The 18,901-nt window shown below is 40.7% G+C and overlaps 1 protein-coding gene across 2 annotated transcripts in view; it reads right to left on the reverse strand.

Moving 5' to 3' along the window:
* Nucleotides 1-18,901, reverse strand: part of necab2 (N-terminal EF-hand calcium binding protein 2) — a 121,232-nt gene that overhangs the window by 52,714 nt on the left and 49,617 nt on the right. For both annotated transcript variants that reach the window (XM_029433911.1, XM_029433910.1), the window contains exons 6-7: nucleotides 2,414-2,553; nucleotides 2,040-2,164 (exon numbers count right to left, since the gene is read on the reverse strand). In XM_029433911.1, the coding sequence (XP_029289771.1) occupies nucleotides 2,040-2,164; nucleotides 2,414-2,553 (265 nt within the window). The remainder of the gene's footprint in view (nucleotides 1-2,039; nucleotides 2,165-2,413; nucleotides 2,554-18,901) is intronic.

Here is an 18,901-nt window from a genome sequence, read left to right on the forward strand (position 1 = left end):
GCTGCAACAACAAAATGTTAGCTGTGATGGACCAACATGTCTGAAATATGCAAGTTGACGATCATAGAGTACTGATATGAATAGTAACCAGTGGCTGCGAGGGTTGGAAATTGCTCGCAATAACACTACTCCGTGCTAAATCTTCTTCTTTTTTTTTTTTATACTTTAATCATACCAAAACATCAAAGTTTGTTTTAAATTGCCCTTTTAAAAAGGTACCCTGTGGAAATCTTCCCCACTGCTATAAAGCAACTAGTAATTATTTTCGAGTTGGTCCCCAATTTGTTTGTTCAATGCGCAACATGCTTGAGCACCTGGACGTTGGTATCACACTTTTCCTCTGATAAGCAGTTAGTGCCAAGAAGCATAGCTCTGCACTAACAAAGGTATTGAAGAAGAACACTGCTAGTAAACATGTATGTAAAAATCGGGATTGCAAATGTTTTATAACTAAGGAAATGCATTCAGCATGCTTGTTAAAGCTCAATGATACAAACAATGTGTTTTGGTGAGAAGCACAACTTTGTTTGTTTACTTGTTTACAGGAAAACTCCACAGGGAACCTTTCATTTGAATGAGGTATCAATGACAACACATGTAATGGCAAACCAGTGCTGCTGTCAAAAGATGTACTATGTTCCTACTGTATACAGTTGTTCTAAACCAGGGGTGTCAAACATGTGGCCCACGGGCCAAAACCGGCCCGCCAGAGGGTCCAATCGGGCCCACGGGATGACTTTGCAAAGTGGTTGTTTTGGTAGTGGTAAGTTGTTTTGATCATAAAGTAAAGTACTGTTCCAGATACCTGTGACGAAATGTTTTGTGTCTTTGCAGATACACTGGGATCTGTAAGTTGTAACACACACATGTGTAAATGATAAACTAACACTATTGTTGAAATTACACCTTTTTTTAATGTTTTGTAAAAAGATGAAATTTGAACATTTTCCGAATGTACTTTTTTGCACAAAAACGAAGAGGAAAGTTGTGAGTTGTCGTTATTTATAGGTTTTTATGCTCTGATTTTACTAGTCCGGCCCACTTGAGATCAAATTGTGCTGTATGTGGCCCCTGAACTAAAATGAGTTTGACACCCCTGCTCTAAACCATCTGTTGAACACTGCTACACAAATGGAAGATGTAGAACAGATGCATTATCAATGACATTCATACTGTTTACTACAATGCGTCAGTGTTTTTCAGGCTGACTTTAAATTGTCTGAACACTTTGAACTAACACTTGTCAATAACAACATCTAAAGAGTGATTGCTTATGTTTGCCCTTTGGAGGCTGTCATCTGCCCACGCCTCGACTCAACTGAGTTTTTCTTGTTTGAGTCTTCTTCTGCAAAGTTTGTGTTGCGATAAAGTGATGCCATATCTCAACAACTTTTGAAGTGTCATTTCTGCAGCGAGCAATTTGTTCGAGTGGGTGCAAAGTGTCGAGGCGAGCGTGCGCTGCAATGCTAACTACCAGCTGGTGGAGGAAGAGAGATGGAGAGAGAGGATGACTGTAACAGAGTAAAAAAATGGAGAGAGAGAGACATTTACAGAGCAAGAGAGAAAGAATAATGAGGATCCTGCACATCCTCAAAGAGAATTACCAGCCTCAATCAATTTGTGTCTGTTTTAGCTGCTGTAACACACCGACACACATGCACCATAAAAAAACAGCACTACATAGCAGATTTTAAGTGTTAAGTGCTGACTGAACTCGTATACGCACTTGCAAGTTTGACTTTAACACTTTCAGAGATACATTAACCAACTCTCTACCTTTGCTTCCTCAGCCTGCTTTCCATTCCTCTTCCTTACTTTCGACATCTTCCCTCTACTGGTGGAGGGAAATGGATTTTGAGAGGCAGGTGGGGGAGGGGCCAAATCCATTTCCCTCCACCAGTTTATCTGTGCTGCCCTGTCTGCTGTAGGAAAGCTGCATGAAACCTGTGCAGGTGGCTGATTGAGGCAGAGAGTAAATCACGTAAGGATAATTATGAGTGTGTGTGTATGTTTGTGTATTGTATGTATGTGTTTGTCACCTGAAGCAGTGTTGACGGTCCTGACAGCCTCCTTGGCACTGACTCTGTTGTTCGGGGGATAGTCAGGGACGGTGTTTTCGTTGCGCCTCTCTGACATCCGTGGACTCACCTTGGCAGGTAGATGACTGAAAGAGAGAGGGGAAAATAGAGATTTAGTGTGTGTGTGTGTGTGTGTGTGTGTGTGTGTGTGTTGTGTGTGCAACAGACGTTTTAACCAGAAAGGATTTGAGCTTGAAACACTGCCTAGTTTCCATTATAACTGCTGACAATCTGCCATGATACATGTCTACGGCCATGAACAAACGCACACACACACACACACACACACACACACACACACACACACACACACACACACACACACACAGGCTCACCCTGATTGGATACTGTGCTGCTCGTCAATAGCGTCCACGGCACTCTCCACAGAGCTCAGTAGAGACTGGATCTGATTGGCTGACTCCTTCAGCAGGAAACGGGTCACAAACTGCTCCACGTTGGTTCCTCTCTCATAAACCTGGGTAGAAAAAAAATATGATTGTGTATGACATTTAGAAACCTTATTTGAACAATAAGCGAGTCATTATGTCAAAAAATTTGATACCAAAATGTCAATAAAAAGTCAGTTTATTAAAAAACAAAGTATAATAATAAAGTGCATTTTCCTTTATTCTATGCGCTTCACACATCACAGCTCCACAGCTTCTCTCCTCACTCTGTTCCCTTTACTCCTCTGAAAAGATTTTCCAGCACAAATCTCTCTGAGTTCCTTCGTTGCATCCATTTGACGGTCGAAGGGCTTCTCAAGGTGGACAGGCAGTGTTCAGGGATGCAAAAATAACAAGTAAAAATAGACTTTCTCTGCTGCCGTCTTGCCTCTCTCCCTTCCCTCACTCTCCTCAATCTCTTTCTCTACTTCCCCCTTCACTGTTAGGACTTTGGCCTGAATTGTTTCTCAAACCTCAAAAACCTTTTAGTCTAAGCTTAAAGCCTGAACCGTGGGGAATTATAGGTTCTGTCTTGTGGTGTTACTGTATATTGTTTCAGATTCAGCAGGAATTTAGCATGATGACAAAAAAAAGCCTGTAAATCAATTACATCTTCAGTTGTCAGCCTTAATCACTACTCCCAACACGGACTCACATAGACAAACTGAGCATTGCAGCTCATACAACATTCATCTTGAAGCGTATTGATCCATAGGTAATCAATTGTTTGTATAGACTTGTTTTAAATTGTCACAACTGATGCAATTGAACCTTGAGGATAAATCTATTTGGTTATTGGTCATTGTTCCGACGGCCAATAATTCCAAAACCCCAAATAGACAAATGTCCCATTGGACTGAAAACCAAATCAAACCAAACTTTCTTAAAAACACAAGAGCCAATATGAAGAGTGGATTAAACAATATTTTTGTCTGCTCTAATGTACAGTAAGCCACAATTGTTAGCATGTCCGGCTAAATAGCTTACTACCTACACCTACACCTGTCGGGTGGCTGTGGCTCAGGTGGCGTATCGAAGTGTCCTTGGGCAAGATACTGAACCCTAAATTGCTCCCGAGCCTCCTTTTGCCTGCCTCTGTCTGAAATCATGTCCAATTGGTTAAAACATTAGTTGCATATGTACTGAATCTGCAACATTTAACACTGTAAATGTGCATGTGCTGTCAGAAAACAGAGCGTGTAGGTTTAGCTAATGTAACTAAGGTGGACGGGGTTTAGAAAACATTTAATTGTCTTTAAAGCTTTACTTTAATATTCCCCATTTGACAATTATAGGAAATAAACCGTCCAATTTCACATGCTGCTGAGACATGTTTAAGGCCAAAGAGGTGTCAGAATAACACATGAAAACCTCACTACCAAAGGCCAGGCCATAATTGACTACACATGTAGTACTTCAGGGAGCGGAGTCCGTTGGTCAAATCAGTTTTCTTGTCAGAAATCACAGTGCATTGATTCAGGGAGACAATTAAGGTGCCTGCCGAACGCTCCTAGGGGACGCAGAATCACACAGGATGTATTGACTTCCACTACAGTCAATGTCTTTGAGATACATGTCCGCACACAAATAGGCCTACACACAAACATGCAAACACACAGACCTAGAGGCTCATCCTCATCGGCTAATGTGTCGAATAGTCCAGTCCGCTTGTTCTCGTTTTCAACAGCATCCACCAAGAGCATAAAACACACATCTATCTGTAATACTACCAACAGAGATCCCTGTGAATTTAGTCTTCTGGTACCATTTTTATTTGCCCTGATGACTCACTAATGACTACCATGCTGAGATTCAATTACCAAAGCGGGATACACGTCTGAATAAAAAGAAATGACAAATAGGAATTTTGGCAGTTTTCTTGAAGAGATTGTGAGGGCATTATAAATTATATATATATAAACAGGGCAGAGAAATTACAAGTGGAGAAATTATCTTGGGTGGAATTCTAGTAATAAGAAAAAGGAAGGATGTGTGTGCTCTCATACAGTACATATTTATGCGTGTTTACATATGTGTGTACATGTCTTTGTGTGTGTGCATGATTGCTGAATATTACTGTTTAAAGCTTGACTGCTTATGCACCTGGTCCCTAACTGGATAGATTAGATTTTAATGAACATTATTGATCGATGGTGCCACTGATGCATACTCGTAATAGTATGCATCAAAGAAAACCATAAAAACAAGATTCGAGAAGATGAAGAAACACACAAGCAACCAACACATTTAGGTATGAAATATTAAATCCACTACATGTACAATTAAAAAATGTGTTACCCCCCAAAAACTTCCCACCAAAATAATATGAAAGATACTATGATCACATTAGAATTCTACACATGACCTTAAATAAAATAATACAATTTTGGAAAAAGGCAGAATATATACTACTGGCCAGTCTGGAAGCTGAAACACAGCTCTTTGAAGATGTGAGGCAATTTTAGTCACTTTTTAAAAACCAGCAACCCAACAGTCACACCTGCACTGCACAGTTATTGGCCAGTTGTGCACAGTTTTCCAATCCTTCAGAGAAATAAGGAGTAAGATCATAACTGAACAAGTGGGAACAAAGTGTTCTGAGCTTGGCTTGACCAGGATCCAAGAGGACTACATTTGCTGCTGGGCCCATAACACTAACACTAAAACTCTCTGCCCCATATGCACCATTTTTTCTCCGCTGGAATACCACTGAGCCACAATTCTTCTCTGTCATAATTCGATGAAAAATATTTAGGAATATGAAACATATAAGCACAAAACTGAATCAATAAAGGTCTACAAAAGGATCCTCCACAAGATCAGATAATAAAGTAGGACCAAAGGCCTATTCAGCTGAAACTGTACTTCAATAGTTCAGGGACTCTTTGCCTGGTGTAAGTGATCCAGCTTTGCTTCTGAGAATCAGGTATTTCAAGCATCAGCAGGATTTTTTATATTTGCTCCACAGTTTCCTTTGTCTTCCTCTCCCCTCACTTTCCTCCTCTCTGTCCTGTATGTGTCTATCATACTCTCTAGCGTCTCCCATAGGCCTGGCTACAAAACCTCGGATAGAAAAGCTGTGATCTATAATTCACACAGATCACTGACCCGGGAGGAGATACACGGTCTCTCCCCGCTGGCTCCTCGAACACAGCCTGATGATTAGCTACAGTGTGTATTGTTAGCATTTGCGAGTGTGTGTGTTTGTGGTTGTGAGTCCAAGGCAAGAGGACTGAGTGTGTGCTGATGTTCCTGGTTTGTGTGTGAAGATTGCTGACAGAGCTCTCCAGAACTTATCACACCTACAAGGTTCAATATTGTCATTGTATGTTATTGTAAGTATACATTTTTTAAAATTACAAAGTGAAGGTGACTGGTGTTTATGAGATCTGGATAAGATTATCTGGTAGCAGTAATTGAAAGACCTAGCAGGGTCACTAAGCCTGTGAGTGTGTGTAGAGTGTAGAGTGCATGTGTGTGTATTTGTTTCAGATCTTTTTACTCATCTTCTTAAGGTTAACAACAAATCTCCTTATTATCATCCACCTACGCATCTGCACACATTTATCACAGCGTTCCCTTGCAGCACACACACACACACACACACACACACACACAAACACTCACACACACACACACACTCTCTTTTGTCATTAGATGTCGGTGGCTGATTACCACCGAGGGTTGTAGGTGGTAATCAGTGATTATAGAGGTTGGTCTAGTTAGGGGAAATTATTCCATCTTCAGTGTCTCAGACTGAGATAAAAGAGCTTAGTGAAGGGGCGAAGGTGTCAGGGATGTAGGCTGATCATGTCACTCAGATAGAGTTTACGGAGTCTTTTAGTGACGGTTTTCCTATTTGACTAATGCATTTAGGATTCTTGGAATTGTGGATTCTGATCCGATGATTAAAACAGTACTACACCATTAGTGGAATATAAATGAGAGGAAAGAATTTCTTAAATATTGAAAAGTTAACACAGACTTGAAGCCCGAAACACAATGCGTCACCTGTTTTTGAATGTTATCAGCCCATCAAATGGCCGTTATCAGAGGTCATCACTATCAGTATCAAGACTTGGGTTAAAATAATTGATAGTAAAATAATAGTATGTTATGTAGCCTAAGTTACCTATGTCAGTTAAGTACGTTACTTTAGTTAAGCTTTTGTTAACCGTTGTCAGCACTTTGTACACACACCAACAGTCTCTCTATGACTTTGTTGTGAAACATTTCGTACCCGCCCTGAAATATAAACGTTGCCCTGAACATAATCCAGGCCACAATTACGTTTACATCAAAACATATTTGGCAAAACAAATAACTAACTTTAATGTTTTCACTATACTACTACTCCTGCATCTAATTGTGTACACAAATAATCATTGCTACCATTTGTGAGGTCTCCCCAGAGTGGCCATCTGTCTTCAGCCATATTAATAAAGCCACAGCAGGGAATCTCACCGACTTCATTCACTCTGACAAACTGCCTTCTGTCCTCAACAGCATCAAGCAATCTGCAATGATCAGGTACTGCGTCATGTGACAGTGAGTGGCACTCTCCTTCTTGTATAACTTACAATCAAGAATTATGATTGTGATCATATAACTATACTTGTAGTGTTGTTTAGTTTTAATGCCTTCCCAATGTAGCAAGAACAAATGCTGGAGTGTCAAGCATGAGGCATTCGGAAGGCATTGCAAGCTGACCATCACTGACGGCTTAGAGAGGGAATGTAAGTGTTGGTATTGATCCACTGATGATTCTCTATATCCTTCACTTTAGACTGAAGGAGCTTGATCAGGGAAATCAAGTCGCTTCTATCAGCTCTCAGAGGAGATAAGAGAGCCTTGCACAATATTTAGTGTATAATCACCTGAAACTAAGAATCTTTGTGTTTTCCTTAGCTTAAAATGTGTATGCATAGGGAGCGGGTTCTCTTCCACAGAGCCTGGTATGTTGCACCGCCATGTTTCTACAGTAGCTCAGAATGGACAAACCTAACACACTTTAGAGAAGGTCTTTCGTGTTTTTACTTTACCTGAAGGCCACCGTAGTTCTCCGACGCTTGTAAAACTGCAGTAACGCCAGTTGCCGCCTGAATTTGTGGCTCTTAAAGTAGTTAAGTTAAGGATGCCCTCTGAATAAGGAACAGGTCCTGAAAGATACCACGGCTTTACCACGGTTTAGCAGTTGACCACTCATCATAAAGAGAGGGGTATTCAGTTGGTTCTCAAACCCAACAGCATTCACAAATATTTTTTTTATTTTCATGAATAACAGAGAATGGAACTCTTAAGTAAAAACATTTCATTGCGTTTACTCTCAATAAACCAAATTATTTACACTTCTCTTTTTTACTTAGCCTCTCAGACTCTGTGGTTCTTTAATTTCTCTGCTTGACCTCGTTTCAATGTTGTCAGGTATACTTAGACTATACGGCAGACAACAACAAGAACAAGCTGGCACAGAAGTGTCGCTTCAGGTAGGTGCTCACGTTGATTTTAAACCTGACGCTTTAGTGCAGGCATAGAAACTGCAGTTGGTCTCTTAAGGTCCGTTGACTAGGTAAGATTGTGGGCTGTGGTGTACAGATGTCACTTTGCCTTGTGTACTTTGAATTCCCTTTTTCCATGTAGGTCCATGTAGCACTGATGATGCAATATGACAGGAAAAAAACTGTCCAATGAATGAGTTACCGGTCAGTCCATATCACTTGGAGACAAGGTAATTTGTAAATAATCAGTGACTACGTTTACAGGCACAAAATGTTTTTTGCCCTTATTCTGAAGACAATATTCATAATAACCCTTTTTAGATGGCAAGAACCCCCTGTTGCAAACTACGGAAAAAAACAAAATCGAAATGTATATTCTGAATACTCTGTATACATGTCCAAATAATGATCCCTAAAACCCAAATAATAACTGCATATTCTGTAATGTCGAAAAGAAAAATTATGTTTACATGACCGGTATCAAATGGGGAATATAGTCATATTCATAATAATAGTGGAATATTAGTGTACATATAAACAGTCAGTTTGAACAGGAACCAGTACAGTAAATTCAATTATTGTTAAGTGAAGTAAAGTGAAGTGAAGAGAAGTGGGAGAAGTGAAGAGAAGAGAAGTGAGAGAAGAGAAGTGAAGTGAGAGAAGAGAAGTGAAGTGAGAGAAGAGAAGTGAGAGAAGAGAAGTGAGAGAAGTGAAGTGAGAGAAGAGAAGTGAGAGAAGTGAAGTGAGAGAAGAGAAGTGAGAGAAGAGAAGTGAGAGAAGAGAAGTGAAGCGAGAGAAGAGAAGTGAGAGAAGTTAAGTGAGAGAAGAGAAGTGAGAGAAGTGAAGTGAGAGAAGAGAAGTGAAGTGAGAGAAGTGAGAGAAGTGAAGTGAGAGAAGAGAAGTGAAGTGAGAGAAGTGAGAGAAGTGAAGTGAGAGAAGAGAAGTGAGAGAAGTGAAGTGAAGTGAGAGAAGAGAAGTGAAGTGAGAGAAGTGAAGTGAAGTGAGAGAAGAGAAGAGAAGCGAGAGAAGAAAAGTGAGAAAAGAGAAGTGAGAGAAGTGAAGTGAGAGAAGTGAAGTGAGAGAAGAAAAGTGAAGTGAGAGAAAAGAAGTCAGAGAAGAGAAGTGAGAGAAGTGAAGTGAGAGAAGAGAAGTGAGAGAAGAGAATTGAAGTGAAGTGAGAGAAGAGAAGCGAGAGAAGAAAAGTGAGAAAAGAGAAGTGAGAGAAGTGAAGTGAGAGAAGTGAAGTGAGAGAAGAGAAGTGAGAAAAGAGAAGTGAGAGAAGAGAAGTGAGAGAAGAGAATTGAAGTGAAGTGAGAGAAGAGAAGCGAGAGAAGAAAAGTGAGAAAAGAGAAGTGAGAGAAGTGAAGTGAGAGAAGTGAAGTGAGAGAAGAGAAGTGAGAAAAGAGAAGTGAGAGAAGAGAAGTGACAGAAGAAAAGTGAAGTGAGAGAAAAGAAGTCAGAGAAGAGAAGTGAGAGAAGTGAAGTGAGAGAAGAGAAGTGAGAGAAGTGAAGTGAGAGAAGAGAAGTGAAGTGAGAGAAGTGAAGTGAGAGAAGAGAAGTGAAGTGAGAGAAGTGAGAGAAGTGAAGTGAGAGAAGAGAAGTGAGAGAAGTGAAGTGAAGTGAGAGAAGAGAAGTGAAGTGAGAGAAGTGAAGTGAAGTGAGAGAAGAGAAGCGAGAGAGAAGAAAAGTGAGAAAAGAGAAGTGAGAGAAGTGAAGTGAGAGAAGTGAAGTGAGAGAAGAAAAGTGAAGTGAGAGAAAAGAAGTCAGAGAAGAGAAGTGAGAGAAGTGAAGTGAGAGAGAAGTGAGAAGTGAAGTGAGAGAAGAGAAGTGAAGTGAGAGAAGTGAGAGAAGTGAAGTGAGAGAAGAGAAGTGAAGTGAGAGAAGTGAGAGAAGTGAAGTGAGAGAAAAGAAGTGAAGTGAAGTGAGAGAAGTGAGAGAAGTGAAGTGAGAGAAGAGAAGTGAGAGAAGTGAAGTGAAGTGAGAGAAGTGAGAGAAGAGAAGTGAAGTGAGAGAAGTGAAGTGAAGTGAGAGAAGAGAAGTGAAGTGAGAGAAGTGAAGTGAAGTGAGAGAAGTGAGAGAAGAGAAGTGAAGTGAGAGAAGAGAAGTGAAGTGAGAGAAGTGAAGTGAGAGAAGAGAAGTGAAGTGAGAGAAGTGAAGTGAGAGAAGAGAAGTGAAGTGAGAGAAGTGAGAGAAGTGAAGTGAGAGAAGAGAAGTGACAGAAGTGAAGTGAAGTGAGAGAAGAGAAGAGAAGATAAAATGACGCATAGCTTGTATTTTTCTGCATGTAGCCTGTGAGCAGTTTTCTGCTCATGCACTTTTTTTCCGCTGGTCTTCAAACAGCTTCAGGCAGTACAACGCCCACATTCCATCCTACTAAGGTGTGCTCTCGGAAAGGTTTCCTGAGCTGCCTATTTTTAGAATTTTTATTACATTGTATTGGTATGATCTTCTTCTTTTTTGTGCCATGGCAACAAATAAAAGGTGTTGCAGCAGTAGGCTGCTGTAGGAAGTTGTGTTGTCTTTCAGTGGTGGTGTTTCTTGATTTCACAGTTCAAGAGGTATCAGCTTTTATTTCACATTGTCTCTGTACAGTAGGTCTCTATCTGCTTGGATAACAGAGGTTTGATGTGATGGGAAGCACAAGTGCAGCTCGTTTGCTGGCTACCTCTGAAAACCCTCACAACCCAGCCTCAGCTTCACACATCAACCAATTAAAATGGTATCCTAGCAACCCCAGTCAATATGTCTCTAAGCAACACCAGCAGTGTGCAGGAAATTATATCTTATCAGCAGACGTCTCACACGGAAATATATTACTTTTAAAAGTCTCTTCTTTCTTCTCCCTGTCCTGGAATCCCTCAGTAACCACAAACGCTCTCAGTCTTTGGTAAGTCAGTAAGTAAGACACACACACACGCGCACACACACACACTTTCTCTTGGTTATTATTGTCCTCTGCCCCATCCTTTTTTCACTGTACCATCTTAGCTTCCTCATGTGATGAAGACTTCCGAGCTCACTGACCAGAGAGTTCAGCCACATGTGTACACAGCCTCTGTGTGTGTGTGTGTGTGTGTGTGTGTGTGTGTGTGTGTGTGTGTGTGTGTGTGTGTGTGTGTGTGTGTGTGTAAGAAAGAGTAACCACCCGCTGCCCCTCCTCTGGAGACATCTACCAGTCCATTAGTAGGACACTAACCTGCCTGGACACACTCACTTTCTGCACTATCAGCATCTATTCTCTGCTTGGATTTTGTGGCCTCTGTTTGTAGCTCCTTAGAGGATGAGTAATGAATCTAAAAGGACAGATACATACAGGACAAATCTTCACTACAGGATTTGAATACAGTATAATACTGTATGAGCAAGGAGTGTATTGCTCCTGGCCTAGGACTATGGAAACAGCGCAATCATGGCTAGAAGTAGGGAGAACTTAAAAATGATGTTTGTGCAGTATAACATATTTATAATGACATAAAGACAAAAATGCAAGTTGCATTTATTTGATATTTTACAAAAGTAAAAAAAAAATGGAATCTATAAAAATAAATTTGCCTGTAACATGTGCCCACAAGGTTTATTGCGGAGAGAAAAAATCAGGGGTCCACATGATAAACATATTGAACTATTTATATTGTTACAACCTCCACTTACAATCTTGATTGTCCTCACCTCTCTCCTGTTTAAACAGCCTGCAGTTCAGTCCAAGCTTCACAGAGTTGTTGTAACATGACTGGAAGTCTAAGCTGAGTTGTGCTGAGGAACGCAGAATTTAATGTTTTTTACAGGATCTGGTTCGCACACAGTTTATTTTTGACAACATTATAAATGAGGCATGTAGAATAAAGTGGTTTTGTTTAAATATCGCTATTTTAAGTTTTGGTTATTTTTCCTAACGGAAAGGGAGTCAGAATTGTGAAGTCTAACGTTAATATCTGCTTTTACAGTTTCTGGCTATAACAAAAAATTGTGTAATTTTGGAGATTTAAAATAAATAAATATGCCTTTCAAATCTGCTGGTGGCTTGTGGGGTTCAGACTGCAAGTCAATAAACATTTGTCAGCTAAAGAGGTGTAATGAGAGCTGGAGCTGTGATCCAGATGGGGTAATGGCAGCCTTTTCAACCAATTCATTGAGCTAACGGATCAAGAAACCAATCAAGGAATATGCAACAGCTATTACCATAACTATTTATGAGCCACGGAAAGCAGAAATATCAGTAATAACAGTAGTACTCATCATAATATGGGATATTTGTGTTTGCAGTCAGGATTGAACACAGCTATTAAAAGGAAAAGGGTGATACATTACCACATATTTGGTTTATTGAAGAGATTTAACTGGTGGAAGTGACAGTTGGAAGTGTGAAAGTAGTTAACAGCAGGCAGAGCACCTGAGTTTGTTTCTAGAAACACGAGACTATTCAGATATAACGGCAGCCTTCAGAGAGCAAGACGATAATGGAGGGAGGCAAGGAGGATGATGGAGGTGGAAGGCAGGGAGAAACAGTAGGAGGGAAAGAAGGTGCTTGAAGAAAAGGGAGATAAGAAAGGAACGGAAGGAGGCGGGAAGAGGGAAAAACTGGAAATTCAGAGAAGAAGAAAATAAAGAGTGTTAGGAGAGAAGGAGGAGAATGTGTTGAGTTTTCTGTTTCTTTGTGAGTTTTACTGTCTCAATCCTTCAACTCTATATTAAATCTCTAAGTGGAGTTACTCTCTCGACTCTCCTTTCACTCAATTACCCATCCATCTCTCCACCTCTCTCTCTCTCTCGCACACACACACACACACATACACACACACTCTCTCACTCCTACAGTTCTTTGCATTATTCATGCTTTGGGTGTAACCTCATCAGTCAACACACACCCAGCTGACAACACAACTCTTTCACTGTCTCTCACACACGCACACAAATTATTCATGTCCACATCATTAACAGTTGTGGGAGACACTGAGGATGCAGTCAGTCAGTCACAGACTTGGTGGATGGGACACTCACATTGTCCTGAGCTGACATGAGGATCTGCAGAGAGCAGAGACGGCCAGAGCTGAACATCTGTGCCGCTCCATGGGAAATGAGGCTGAGGGAGCCACGTGGGGATTGATTAGAGTTGGATTTATTCACACAGCAGTCTCATAGTAGTTTAAGTGTGTAGTATACAGTGCCTACAGTATGTGCCCTTTTTTCCTTATATTTAACGGCTGCAATTGGCAGGAGGCATGGATGGAAGAAGGCAAGGTAAGGATGAGCATCCCGCTCATCCTTACCTTGCCTTCCCCTCATTCCTTTGAGGAATGAGGGGAAACGCCTCTGGATACACCTGCTATTTGTTCATAAAATGTGTATTTAGGTTCATGCTACCGCAATCAAACTTTTACATTATCAGAGTGACATCCCATGTATACATTTCCAGCTTTCAAAATGTTTCGTTGTGCATGTTTGTGTTACGCATAGTAAAAATAATATCATTTCCAAAATCCGTTTTTCTGTTTTTTTGTGTGGTTTTGGGTCCAATATGTTCATATAGTAAGTTTAAATAAAAAAATAACTATCAGGTTATATAGGTGAGGTGCTGAAAAGAAACATTGACATGCTAAACATTTATTAATGGGGTTTAGTAAGGCAGAATCAAAAGTATGCAAAAACGGCCAAAGGGACTCCAAAGGGTTAATGGTGCCAATGCTCTGTCTGTATTTCAGTCAAGTGCAAAACAGGTTTTACATTAAAACAGATCAACTAGACTATGCTGAAGTGAAATGTTTTAGCACAGTAATGTACCAGCTGCTGAACAATGACATTAAACCATGTAATCGATAATCAGTTTCACTGACTGAGCTGCCGAGCTTTCTCCTCATCCGATGGCAGCCATGAGTAACATGTGTAGCTGTGTTTTGACCTCCCTCACCTCTTTCTCTCACTGTGTCTGACCTCTTTCACTGTTCTATTATATCACCTCCTACACTTCATTCAGCTTCTTGTTTGCTCCTTCACTCTTTCCTAATTTCTTTCTTTTTTTAAATCTTATTCTACCCACTTTTTCCTCCTCTTCCTCTTCTCCAGTCTGTTTCTCTCTAACTCTTTCTGCATTCTTTCCTCACCCTTACTTCTCTTCACCGTGAACTCCCTCACTTGCCTCTCCTCATTCCCTGATTCTTCTTAATGTACTTTTTTTACCCACTTCAAATGATATCAGCCCATTTAATGGCCATCATCAGTGGTTATCAGTGTCCTAGATATGGGTTACAAGGGGTCTGTTACACCTATGAGTAGGTTCAGATTGGTGCTATCATCTATTCACATGGTTGCTCACTGATACGGATACAAGAAGGTGGTGACCTCTAGAGACAAAGTAACTGTGACGGGAGCAAAAGAGGAATTCCGGTGACTTAGTATATAAAAAGCGATTAAGTCCTGCTTCGGTTGGTTGGGAGGAAGTGGATGAATGGGTCAAACAAACACGGGACTTTCACAGGAGGAGACCGGAGTTCATGTCTCGAGTGAAACCAAAAATAAATGTTGAGTTATTTAAACTGACCTATCCTACACAATCAAAGTGAAATAACATCAGTAATTTATGCAACGTTACATTACACAACAAACATAGGTATACTTATTTTAACGCAAACCATATTCTTTTTCCTAAACACCTCACATAATCACATCACACCCATTCTCCACTCGCTCCACTGGCTTCCTGTCTCATTCAGGATCGAATACAAAATCTTCCTGCTCACCCATCAGTGCATCCAAGGAAATGCCCCTCCCTACCTCAAGGAACTCCTCTCACCACAAACCTCCACACGCAACCTTTGCTCCACTAAAAAAAACTTTCTCCACCTCCCAGGACCAAACTCCGCACGCACCATGGGGGATCGGGCCTTCTGTTCAGCCGCTCCTCACCTGTGGAATTCCCTCCCAGACCACCTGAGGGCTCCACAGGCCACCGACTCCTTCGAGAAGGGCCTAAAACGTAAACCTAACGTAACTGAAAGTGAAACCTAAATGTACTGCAACTCTTTCATAACGTTGGATAAGCACTTTCTCGCTTACTGGGGGGTGCAGTTTGCCCCTTCTGAAGCATTAGAATGGTAATGAAAACAACTTATAACAGCCAATGTATGACCTGCCAACATTCAAAATGTCTGCTATCCAACACACTGGCTACAGCATCCTGCTCCTTTGTTACCAGGGAAACGGTAACCTGGTCACCATATATATATGTATATATATATATATATATATATATATATATATATATATATAATATATATATATATATATATAATATAATATATATATATATATATATATTATATAATATATATATATATTATATTATATTATATATATATTATATACACATGTGTCACTAAGTGGTGTCAACCCATCCTTCCACCTCTATATATATATATATATATATATATATATATATATATATATATATATATATACATATAATATATAATATATATATAATATAATACATATATATAAAATATATATACACACACACACACATATATATTGGCTGGTGTGATTGCACAAATGCCCCAGACTGAACTCTGAGCACCAGGTGGCTGCCTTCACACATGCCTCACAAACACACACTGAGGTGTACACCTCAGTGCACTGTAGTAAAATTACCTTGGGACATTCAGCAATTTGTATTCATTAAATCTGCCATGTATGTAATCTATGAAGTGACCTTACATTCTAGTGCAAATTATCAAATTATAATTTTACAGTGAACGCAATACAATTAAGTCTTCTGATAATATTTCACCTGCACTAATTTAAATTGAAAAATATTAATTAATAAAAGCTTGAATAATTGATTTACTCTCCATCATCCCTTTGCAACATTTTCCATTTTCCGTGCTAATATGCAAATTAGTTAGGTGTGTCTTTATGTCCAGGGCAGGGGAGCTTTTTCTAAATACAAGCATTATAATAAATTTTACACTCAATTTTAATTATTGAACTAACACTTTTATCATCTCTGCCAAGGAGGTTATGTTCTGGTTTGGTTTGTTGATTTGTTTGTGTGTTTGGTCACAGGATTACTGGAAAACTACCGGCCAATTTTATTGAAACTTGGTGGAAGGGTGTAGAACAGGGGTCGGGAACCTATCTGGCTGGGAGAGCCATAAAAGCCAAATATTTTTTTATGTATTTCCTTGAGAGCCATATATTTAATACATTTGAATGCAACTTTATGCGTGCATTTTTTAAGTATAACACGTCTCCGAGTACTAATAGAGCTATCAGTGTTTCATTGAACAGGTGCTCTTTTATTAAATAAACTAAACGCTTACGTTATTTATCTCATTTATGTGCACGTTTCAGTGTTTACCACGGGTGTCAAACTCAAGGCAATTATATCCGGCCCGCGACAAAAAAATCATATGTCTGTCATAACTGGCCCGCCGGTTTTGGTAATTAAATCAATGCATGGCACAACCACGGGAAAATACATTTGAGGAAGAATCTAAATGTGTGAATGAAATGAAAGTTTTTGGAAAGCAAAAGGGAAACACACCACAGATCTCTGGGACGATGTGAGCTGGACTGTTTGTGCGACACAAAGAAGCATCTCACTGTTAAACCTGCAGCTTCAGGGCCGTGTGATCACGGACATGTGTGATGCAGTGAGAGCTTTCCAAGCCGAGCTTTCTGTGGGAGACTCTGATGCAGAAGGAAACTTTGGTCACTACGTGTTTCCAAACACTGACAAACCATCTCCACCGCTGTGTTCCCGACAGCATTCTGCTGATCAACTGAGAGCATTTGCAGCTCAGAAATTAAAATGTAACTGCTCAGCAATCCGTCTGCAGTTGACTTAAATATGTTCAGTATATTTTTGCACTTTATCCAATATGTGTATCCTGTTCAATAAATGTGGACCGTGTTTGGCCGTCGACGTAGTCCCAGTTTTTAATGTTGGCCCTCCCTGTGATTGAGTTTGACACCCCCGGTGTACTGCTTGCTTTGTGCAGTTTCTCCTTTGCTCGGTTTCGCGAAGGGCAGGGCTCCGCCCCCTACACACACACGTGTGAACACACCTTCACCTACAGCCAGAGACAGAGCGGAGGAAAGGAGAGGGGAGAACTAAAAACAAATCCGCTGCTAAATGTTTTACTTTTAAATTACATTATATAATTATTTATTACCTGTTAATCATGTTAAATGTCAGCTCAAAATTGTCTGCGAGCCATATTGCGTTATCGAAAGAGCCATATATGGCTCACGAGCCATAGGTTCCCGACCCCTGGTGTAGAATGAACTGAGGAAGAAGCATTGAATTTTGAAGCGTATCCGAATCACAGGGCAGTGCCCTTCTAGTTGATGCATTCAGTGACATTTTTGACTCGTCTGATGACCTTTTGCTGCCTTTTGTCAGTTGTGGGGCTCCATACGTTAAGGGTGTGAAAATCAATCTAGCCCTCACAAGGATAAAAGTTCAAGAACACAGGCGCCATCATTGAATTTCCAACGTACTGTACTACCTTTGAACAATCTTGAACTGAAACCCCATTAAATCCTCATGAATAAGTGATGAATGCTCCACAAAGAATTATATCGTAGCCACTGACTGAGCCAGCTGAGATGTTTTACACACTGACTTTAGTTTCATCCTTTTATTCATCACATCACCAATCCCTGCCAACCTCTCACCTCACCATCGCTCCCCTTCTCATCTTCACTACTCTTTTCTACTCTTTCCAATCTCCTCAATCAATCTTCCTCCCCTGGTACTCGCCTCATCCCACTCGCACGTTATTGTGTACGGACCAAATCGCCCCCCCTCTGCCCTGTGATCCACTTCACCTTAATCTTAATGAAGAAAGGAGGGGATTAAGAGGATGAGGTGGGGGAGGCGGCTATGGCTCGGGGGTAGCAGAAGACAATTGAGCAGAAATGAAAGAGGAGAACATGAGAGAAAAGAGAGGTGAGAGGAAGAGGAGATGAGGAGGAGGAGTCAAATGAGAGTGGTTCATTAAACATAGCTTTTATACAGGACAGGAGATTTAATGAATTCTCCCTCGTTGTCGCCTGCTTCAGCTCTTACCGGCCCCCCCCACCTCAAAACACACACACACACACACACAGTCCCCATGAGAGGGGCCGTTATTTATTTCCACCTGCCGGAGAGCCAATTAAAATTGTTTTCTGGAACCACTTCTGATTCTGGTAGTGCCATAAAAGCTTTCACAAAATGAATTAGTTGAAACAACACTGGATTTGAAGCATTTCTACACATTTGTTACATCCCTGTGGATTATATATTTGTTCTCTCACGCATTAAATCTAAATCATGACATTCAGAGGTGTCTTCTGGGAATATGAGTAAGATGCTGTTGTAGTTAAGAAGCAAGGGGGGGGGGGGGGGGGGGGCTGTCTCAAAATGTGTCTTGGCCAAACAAACTGTCAGCCTCTCCTTTCCTAAAGTTGTCTCTTAAAGTTTTCGTTGATAGCCGCCATCTCCGATCTGGTTCATAAAAAAAGGACTCGCTCTTAGAAATCAGTGTTGCCAGAGAAACTACAGTGAAGAGCAAAACGGTCAGAGATGCCAAGTGAAGCCCGTGGTCTATCCTACGTGTGATGCTGCATGACGACATGTGGGTCGCCGGACGACCTCTTAGCAAACTGTTCCCAAAGTATCCTGCCTCCATGGCAACTGTCCCCATAGTAACCTGCAAGAACTCTTGAGGTGACGCCATGCTCACATGAGCTGAAGTGGGATGCTTTAGTACAAACTTAACAGTTTACACTTGGTTTCAGTGTGAAAATAAGAAAGTGGAGAAAGCTATTAAATGGCATCAAACCTGCCGCGTGGGGAAGGTGCCCCTGGCCCCGATCTGGTGTCGCGGCTAGTGTG

Source organism: Cottoperca gobio, chromosome 6 (genome assembly GCF_900634415.1).
Source record: "Cottoperca gobio chromosome 6, fCotGob3.1, whole genome shotgun sequence".
Classification (NCBI taxonomy): Eukaryota; Metazoa; Chordata; class Actinopteri; order Perciformes; family Bovichtidae; genus Cottoperca; species Cottoperca gobio.